The sequence below is a fragment of the Onychostoma macrolepis genome, chromosome 07, assembly GCF_012432095.1.
Source record: "Onychostoma macrolepis isolate SWU-2019 chromosome 07, ASM1243209v1, whole genome shotgun sequence".
In the NCBI taxonomy this organism is placed as follows: Eukaryota; Metazoa; Chordata; class Actinopteri; order Cypriniformes; family Cyprinidae; genus Onychostoma; species Onychostoma macrolepis.
The window spans coordinates 11,570,151-11,578,690 of record NC_081161.1 but is presented as its reverse complement, the minus strand read 5'-3'; the positions used below and the strand labels follow the sequence as shown (position 1 = coordinate 11,578,690).

Here is an 8,540-nt window from a genome sequence, read left to right as displayed (position 1 = left end):
AATGTCTTATTGTAATTGGCTTTGATTAAATAAGAATTTGACGCAAAAGAATGCACATTTAAAAAAAAAAAAAAAAAAAAGCTTTATAGAAAGGTAAAAACTACTTTAAACTTGTTGGAAAAGATTTGTCACTGAACTGACCACAGAATATGAAGAATAGGCCATCAAAAACTTTAGGAGCTTTGAAGCTCCCAAGAGCTTTGACAATTCAAACACTGGTGATAAGCAGACACTTTACAAGTTTCGGAACCATCTGGGCAGTGAACATTAGGGTCAAAGCATGTTAAATCACAATCATTGATAGAACTCCCAAAGACTCCAGAGTTTAAAATAGACTTTTATTACAAAAATAAAAAGAAGAAACCCATTCAACAAATAGTGCTACAATAGTGCTTCAAAGCATGTAATCAGCTTGGCTTTTTCCTTAGAGATGTTGTTGCCCTTACAGACTTTTTAATGGTGCGACATAGACTTCCTGTAGATTGTGGCGTCATTGATTCTTTAATGTTGACCAGCAGACCACACCTTGGACGAGGCGGTCCTACAGAATCATTAGCCAGTTTTGCAACTTCCTGCCGCAAACAGTTTATCTCCTTCTCTTTGGCCACGACATCACTTTGTAAACTCTCAACTTTTTGCTCCTGTTAAATAAAGAGCTTTCATAATGAGCACAAAGCCGTACAGTACACAAAAAAAGCTGGGTTAAATACAACTCCGTGCTAGGTAAGATATGGACGAACCTAGCGATTGGGTCGTTTAGACCCAGCGCTTGGGTTACTGCCCAGAAGGTTGGGTTAAGCATTAACAAGGCAGCATGTGTTCAGTCAAATATTTACCCAGCACTCGGTTGCATTTAACCCAGCATTTTTTAGAGTGTAGGTTCCATCTGTGTTCTTGCCTGATTTGAGAGCCTGTTTTGTAGATTTTGGATCTCTGCAAGTTTTTCCATGTAGCTCTCCCCAGCTTCCTGCAGAGTCTCATTCAACTCACTGATCCGCTGCTCGAAAGACACAATCAACTATTTAAAAAAAAAAAAAAAAAAATTTGAGTAAACACCCAAACACACCTCAGAACAAGTCATGGAACTGCTACAGAAACTTTCAGTTGTCCATTTACCTCTTGCTTCTCAACACATAGTTTCTCCACTGCACACTTTTCCTTGTACAGCATTTTCAACCTTTCTGCAATGGATAGAATTCAGTCAATGGATGAATGAGTACACACGACTGTACAAATCTAACAAAAACTAGTCACCACCGCACACACCTTGCTGCCTTAAGTCAACCCCAAAACCACAACAACTCCAAGACATGCCCAGTCACACACTAAAGAGATGATACCTGACTCTTCTGTGACAGGAACTGGATTTGTTTGTGTGGAGTCATCCTGCATGAGTGGTGGAGGACCACAATACTGGCACTTCTGTTCCAACTCTCGAACAAGCTTCTCTAGCTCCTATATTAAAATGTTAGACTAACATTCTATACATAGAACACCTGATTTTAGCCAATCAATTTATTAACAGAGGCAGCTAGGTGGACATTTTGTGCAGTTACAATGCTAGACTGCTGGCCCATTATATTCTCATACCTAGATATGGCCAATTATATGCACAGACAAATGTACCACACCCAGTGCTGTTACACACTAAATAGTTGGGGGTTAATTACATTTGAACAACTGTGTATATACCTTGACTCGCTCTTGCTCTTCATTGTATTCCTCTATAGGGATGTAATCTTCTTCTAGTCTCTCCAAAGCGCATTGGTATGCATGCTCTTTCAGTGCCTCTTTATACATCTCAAATGTGCTGTCCATCTTCTCTTCATAACTCTCCTTTAGGTCCACCATCTGACGACTTAAAGAAAAAAAAAAAAAAAAGTGAAAACCTTTCACAAGTCCACGTTACTGTGGCTTCCCTTTTTTACCTGTGCAGTTCCTCTGCCTCCATGATTTGTTGCAACATTGCATCTCCCATCTCTTTTCGTATCTGAATCTCCTGCAGCAGATTTTTTCTGCGCTCAGCCAACAGCTTTACACGCAAGCCTTCCACCAAGCTTACCAACTCCTACAAAAAGAATTAAGTCAGTGAACACATTGCAAAGGTTTCTGTTAAAAGGTTAATCTTATGAGCATCTTATTGAAGAGTTACAATAGTGAAGCAGTGTCACAGCTGATGCAAGTATTCAACAAAAGCAATGTCACCTCTTGAGGCAATATTGACATATCTGCCTCATCTCCATCCAGCAGCTCTTCCTCTGACAAGTAGTCATCCACAGCCTGTTCATCAATAACTCCATTTTTCAGCAATGGCTTCCCATCCAGACCAATGAGACGTGGTGCCAGAGACTCAAGAGATCTTTGAGGTATAACCTGTAATACCTAATATACGCAGACCTCAGATCTGAGCTGTGTGGTCATATGCATTATGCAACCATCAAAACCATGACTATAGAAGGTCTCATTCGATTCAGCCTATTGCAAAGCTCATGTTACCAAAAACAAAAAAAACGCCCCCCACACACAGTCCTCACAAACCTGTTTGGCAACAGCAGAGAACTTCATCACATGGAGGGTCTCATCGTAAGTTGAGGCACACTGATTAATATTCACAATCATGGAAGCCCTGCCACGCCCACAAAACATTCCTTGAAAGAGCCTTGTCAATTTGCTTTCTCGAAATGGGATGTAACTCATCTTCATCCTAGAGAAACAGGAACACAGTTTTGAAAACAGCACATATAAACCCGACACGCTTAACAGTCTAGTTAGTATTTGCATGTACCTGCAACCTTGGTTATTCCGGAGTGCTGCAATACACTTGCCTAGAATCAGCAATGAATTGTTTATATTACCAGCTTCTTTGAGACGCTCTCCAAAGGTTTTGGTTTTGTTACACCTTTCAGAGCCGGCTAAGTCACAAAGTGAGAGACTTATGCAAAAAAGAAGAGAGATGTTACATTTTCAAAACAACATGCATTTCAAAACATATGCATTTCACTTACTCTGACAGTCCTTGAACATCTCCTCCCTCCATGCGTATCAGTTTGATGGTGAAGATGCTATGACTGCAAACAGACCAAAGTGGGGGTTTTTTGGCAGCTTCATTTGCTTTAAATTTACAGGCTGCACTAAGTTGCAACACATACTGTATGAAGTACCTTTATATTTGGAATACACAAAAAGCTATCACTTTATTTTATTTTTTTTAAATGGGTAAACTGATAAATGACCTTCTGCTGGATGACTGGTTCATCTTGGTTGCTGCTGCACTGCGGTTCTTATTGCCCACACGTAGGATCTTACTAGCCTCCTCTGCATTCTGCACATTAACCCATCTTAAATCTACAAAAACACCAGCTACTTTTACAAAAAAAGCATTAAGCAAATAAACATCTCATTTGCTTTTCTTTTAATGAAGAAACTATACCTCTAACATAAGAGCTCCCTGTGCTGTCCTCACAAACCCGCAGTGCAAGACGTCTTTTGGTTTTGCTGGTGTGGGCTAGCTGAAGCAGGTCATAGACATGCTCATTGTAGATTTCATAAAATGCCACCCAAACGGAGTACAGACATTGCCCTTCAACCATACCATCAACACTGTCAGCTGAAAGACATGGGCATAAATCTGAAACCAGGGCCTTACACATGGTCTTTTCCACACATTTTTGTTATCATAATGCTTATTACCTGTGTGGTCATATGAAACGCTGGAAAATGACAAACTACTGACTGAGGAGGTTGAGCTTCTATTTCTACTGGATTTTGTGGGTTCAGGCTCCTGAAAAGAGAGATATACCAGATTTAACAATGACTTTCATAAGCAGTACACAGGACTTAAAATAAAGAGTACTGGAATCTGTATTCAGCAAACTGCATGCAGCTATATCAAAGAATGACTATTATTTAAGCCAAAACTTAATGTCATGTGCAGACCAGTCTTACCTCTTTTAGCAAACTGAAGAGTGCTGCCTTGGCATTCTTCTCTACTTTTAGCTGCTCAGAGTCCAATTTTTGCACGTCGGAGCTCAAATATGGCTTTAGGTCCATATGCTCATACTGGCTGCCAGCAATGTGCTTAAAAACAACCTCTAAAGCACGTGGCAAAATGCCGGGTTCTTTCTGAGAACCTTAAAACATACAATTTCACATGTAACAATTACAAACACCCAACAACAGAAGATATCGCAGGACACAAACCGTGTGAATGTCTGTTAAGATCACCTTGTATGGTGTATGTTTTTCCAGCATTGGTCACACCATAACTGAACACCAATGCATTTTTGCCATGAACAAAGTCATGCACCTGTGAACTGATTGTGCCTTCAAAAAACTCTGCCTGAGTGCATGTTGGCCCAAAGATCTGAATTTCATTACAACAAAAAAATAAAAAATAAAATAAATAAAAAAGGTCAATCTGTAGAGTTATGATTCACCCAAATTATGCATTTTTAAGTAGCATTTTACCTGGGTAAAGCTAAATTTATAAACCTGTTGACCAATTCCTTTCTCACTGCTTTTCATGGTGGCAGATCCTTTAGGAGCATGAAGGGCAATGGTCTCAGAGTCTTCCAATAAAACACAACCCTGGGGAGAAAAGAGAAGGGAAAAAAAATAAACATATAGGTCCAACATTTCCTAAAGCAAACAAAACAAACTTGATTAACGTTTGGCTGACGATACATGGGGCAACTTTTTGAGCAATGTTGCCAAGCAACTTTGGTTAATGTTGCGGTCAACGGGCAACCAGGTGGGCCCCAAGGCCGATCTAAAGTACCCAGATAGAAATTTGTTACCCATTCTCAGTTGGAAAGTACTCAAGCAACATTGCTCAAAAAAAGTTGTCCCATGTATCATCCGCCTTACACCAAGTTCCACAATACCTGATCTTCATTGCTTTTGAGTTCCTCTTCACTGAAAGGGCGCACCTTCAAGTAAACTCGAAGTTGCTGTTTTTCAGAGATTTCAGCGGTCTCACTCTGCACATAGTAAAGACACCATACAAAGTGCTATACGACACACATAAAGCAAGAATACACTACATTATTAAAAGAGTTCATGACAACATTAGTACTTGTAGTCTTATGACCTGTGACGTTATGGAAGAAACTCCAGAAAGTTCAGGTAGGGCTGCATGATGAGCTTCACAAGCAGTTGACTCCATAGCCACTGACACAGTATCCTCATTTGTCATGTCAATGACTGTTGTCATGATTATACGGTAATAAAACAGCTCTGTGCTTAAAACAACGAGAAGTTTAAGGTCTCCAACTTGACATTAGCATGGGTCAGCGATTTAAACAAGACAGCAAAAGCAAACTGATATAACTTGCAACAACTGAAACTATTTTAAACAGGAACATAAAACTGCTTTGATAACATGGGCAAGACAAGATCTTATCCAAAATGCATTTTTCACACCTGCTCACCAATCAGTAATTAATGATCAGGTCCTAAAAAGACATTCAGCACACCTGTAAATTCTTTTCAGGATGTATATTTACTGTGGTGCAATCAAAAATTACAGGTGCAGTTTGGGATGACATCTTGTTCTTGGTTTTAATTTTTAATTAGTCCTGACCAAAACAAGTTTTATGTATACATATATTCATTCAACATCAAGACCAAAGTGTTGCCTAAACAAAAAATCTAATTTCTATATAATTTCACATTTCAGTTGCTGTGAGGAGCTCCATATTTACTCATTTCTTCATTTAACTTTTCCAGTTCATGTGAATAAGCTGTACACATTTCAGTAAAAATATTTGTCTGTTTATTAATGACAAAGACTGCTTCAGTATTTCTTTTGGGTAGTTTAGCAATGGCACCGCAAAGCACACGCAGTAATTTAACTTCACATCTTAACGTTTCCGAGTACTCATTCTTCCGACACACCCTCGTGTAGTTGCAAGCCTGTATGCTTTTTTTTCTTCTGAAGAACACAAGAGACAACATTTAAGAACATTGGATTCCAAACAATATTGGAATGCACTGACTGTCCTTTTTAAACGTCACTATGCTCCACACAATGAAATAAATGCATACAGGCTTCTATCAACATGAATGAGTAGACAAATGAATTTTATGGGAGACCTAACCAGTCTGATGTCAGTGGGGAAAGAAGAAAAAAGACAACAGAAATCCAAAAGTCTCAATTTTATTGAACTGATAGCAAACACACAGCTGATTAAGTGGGAAGACAGCAATTATGCATCTGCAATGGTGACCTCCACCTCAACACCAGGCTCAATGCTGATGCTGGTGATCTGCTTGACGATCTCAGATGGACTGTGTAGATCAATGAGGCGCTTGTGAATCCGCATCTGGAATCTGTCCCAGGTCTTGGAACCTTCACCACATGGCGTCTTGCGAGTAGTGATACGAAGAGTCTTATTGACAGGGAGAGAGAATAAGAAAATAAGAAAACAAATTTAGAATAACAGCCTGATAACAAGCATCTTAAAAACTGGGACATTCTCTTGGCAAACGTCTGTCTATGACTAAGAGTATTTAATTGAGGTCCTTTGAAACTTCCATTTGTTTAGATAAGATAACTAAGGAAAAAAAAAAGAAAAAAGGCAAAACTGGTACTCACCTTGGTGGGCATACGCACAGGTCCCTTCACCTTCAGACTCTTCTCCTTGGCACCTCGGATCAAATCAGCACACACTAAAGAGAAAACAAGTGTTTAAATGACAACATGCCTGACCCTATTCAGACACACAAATCAGAGTTTTGAGAAAAAAGGCTCAGAATAGCGTATAATATAGTTCATGTTTGAGTCATTCATATATTATTATCCTCACTGCCATCAATTTAGTACCACCAGTACGCTGGCGTGCAAACACACCTTTTTCCAGAGATTTGACATTGCGGCTGGTCAGAGTGATGCGGATACGGTGAATTGCCACCTCGGCCTCAACAGGAGCCTTACCAGTGTCTTTGAATGCCTGCAAAACATACATGTGCTGTTAATAAACAGTACTCACTAAATACTTGCTCTTTTTTCCTAGATCACTTTTGTTATAACCCAGAGGGTTGACACCCACTAAACTTAAACAGGTCAAACTAAGCAAGTTTCTACAAAAATCTAATGAAAGCTGTATATTAATTCAGAACAAACCCATACAAGTATCAACAAATCCTGTATCAAGTTATTTTACTTAAATAGTCTGGGGCACATATGTTCTTAGTCTTTCCTCATAGTGAGGAGATCGGTAAAACATTTACATAAAACACTTAATTATAAACAAGCCAGAAATATGCACCTCTTGTTATGAAATGTCTATGCTCCAAGTTACTTCCGTTATAAAAAAAATAAATAAATACCTCCGGCAATGCTATGATGTTATTAATGTGACTAACAAACACTTTTATAACCTTGAATGCAGTAATGGGGGTTCTAGTGAATGCAAAATTTGTATTTTTTGCTTTACTACTCACAATTGCTCATTCAAAAAGATGGAAGATAAAATGTGTACTCCTACAACCATATACACTAAATTACAATATAAAACACAAAAGTAAATACTGTCATAATTTATCAACAGATCATAAGCACTCTCTTGGCATAACATGATTTTCAATGATAGCAAACCGCTCACGCCGGGACAATTCAGAAACACGGTGCGACACGTGTTTACACGAGATGCTTAATGCCTAAATACAGACACAGAGGAGAATAAAGACTGCTTCTCTGTGTTAATACAATATTAGTAAAACTTCAAATTACCATGGTTACTAATTCCTGACCGACTTATTCGTGGAAATGGTTGAAACGCGAACAGCGGTGAGTCAGGAAGCGCACAACACGACGTCGCTCCGGTCTTTCAAGAAAGGAAGGCTTATAGGCCTGCTCGTTCATTTATATGACGCATCCGGGTACTGTGTGACAACAACACCGCGTCAACATTTCCGCCGGAACAAAAAGCATTTTACTGAATTTTTGCCGATCACTGGGGATAATAGCAAATACAATGAATAAAAAATGAACATGGATTTTTTTTTAAATATAATAAATGTTGCAAATAAAATGAAATTGAATAATAATAAAAAAAGCATTCATAAAACAAACTACCATAATGTCTAAATTTGAACAACGAATAACAATGCCTAAATAATAAGAAAGTTCCACGATATATATATATATATATATATATATTTTTTTTATGTTTTTAAAAAATAAAAAGATAAAAGAAAAACAACACACACTTTGACAAAAATATTCAGACCCTTAACTCAGTAACGTTACTTCGTTGTGACTTTTTGGGTATGATACACTGATCTATTATAGATAGATCTATGATGTGAAAATCTTTGCTAATGACTTGCTTATGTTATTTTTTTATTCATTTGTTTATTTATTTGCTTGCTTATATTTGCAAAGTTATCACTGTTATCATACAACAGCTTATTTTTTTTCTTCTTTCCATTGTGGGACACAGTGTGTGCATTTTTTTTGTTTTGTTTTAAGCAACGTAAAAATGTCCTGTAAAGGATTTGAAAAAAAAAAAAGTGAGTGTATGTCCTGGTTCCCTACA

General features: G+C 38.1%; 2 protein-coding genes and 1 non-coding gene across 4 annotated transcripts; all 3 read right to left on the bottom strand.

Moving 5' to 3' along the window:
* Window positions 1-320: 320 nt before the first annotated feature.
* Window positions 321-5,394, bottom strand: zgc:56231 (uncharacterized protein LOC406257 homolog). 2 transcript variants are annotated; one of them, XM_058783469.1, is made up of 18 exons: window positions 5,090-5,394; window positions 4,884-4,979; window positions 4,468-4,587; window positions 4,225-4,363; window positions 3,946-4,130; window positions 3,691-3,781; window positions 3,431-3,607; window positions 3,234-3,345; window positions 3,006-3,068; window positions 2,786-2,932; window positions 2,539-2,704; window positions 2,206-2,382; window positions 1,929-2,068; window positions 1,693-1,858; window positions 1,341-1,455; window positions 1,117-1,181; window positions 899-997; window positions 321-641 (listed from the first exon to the last, which is right to left on the bottom strand). In XM_058783469.1, the coding sequence occupies exons 1-18, from the start codon at window positions 5,210-5,212 to the stop codon at window positions 408-410; spliced, it is 2,415 nt and encodes an 804-aa protein (XP_058639452.1). In that variant the 5' UTR covers window positions 5,213-5,394; the 3' UTR covers window positions 321-407. The 2 variants fall into 2 exon arrangements, with proteins under 2 accessions (XP_058639452.1, XP_058639451.1); XM_058783468.1 differs by having other exon boundaries at window positions 323-641; window positions 899-1,018; window positions 5,090-5,393.
* Window positions 5,395-6,141: 747 nt separating this feature from the next.
* On the bottom strand, window positions 6,142-7,890 carry rps20 (ribosomal protein S20). Its single transcript, XM_058783471.1, has 4 exons — window positions 7,733-7,890; window positions 6,851-6,950; window positions 6,596-6,669; window positions 6,142-6,389 (listed from the first exon to the last, which is right to left on the bottom strand). Exons 1-4 carry the CDS (start codon window positions 7,733-7,735, stop codon window positions 6,207-6,209), a joined length of 360 nt encoding a protein of 119 aa, XP_058639454.1. The 5' UTR covers window positions 7,736-7,890; the 3' UTR covers window positions 6,142-6,206.
* On the bottom strand, window positions 6,743-6,811 carry LOC131545105 (small nucleolar RNA U54). Its single transcript, XR_009272342.1, has one exon. It is a non-coding gene; the product is annotated as a small nucleolar RNA U54 (small nucleolar RNA).
* Window positions 7,891-8,540: the final 650 nt, after the last annotated feature.

Coding starts and splice junctions, on each gene's coding strand:
- zgc:56231 (XM_058783468.1), bottom strand. CDS start 5,212: ATGACAACAGTCATTGACATGACAAATGAGGATACTGTGTCAGTGGCT. Junction 2,933..3,005: donor GATGTTCAAGGACTGTCAGA/GTAAGTGAAATG, acceptor TTTTTGCATAAG/TCTCTCACTTTGTGACTTAG. Junction 1,859..1,928: donor GAGGCAGAGGAACTGCACAG/GTAAAAAAGGGA, acceptor TTTTTCTTTAAG/TCGTCAGATGGTGGACCTAA.
- rps20 (XM_058783471.1), bottom strand. Junction 6,670..6,850: donor TGTCAAATCTCTGGAAAAAG/GTGTGTTTGCAC, acceptor TTTTCTCTTTAG/TGTGTGCTGATTTGATCCGA. Junction 6,390..6,595: donor CTGTGCGTATGCCCACCAAG/GTGAGTACCAGT, acceptor CCTGTCAATAAG/ACTCTTCGTATCACTACTCG.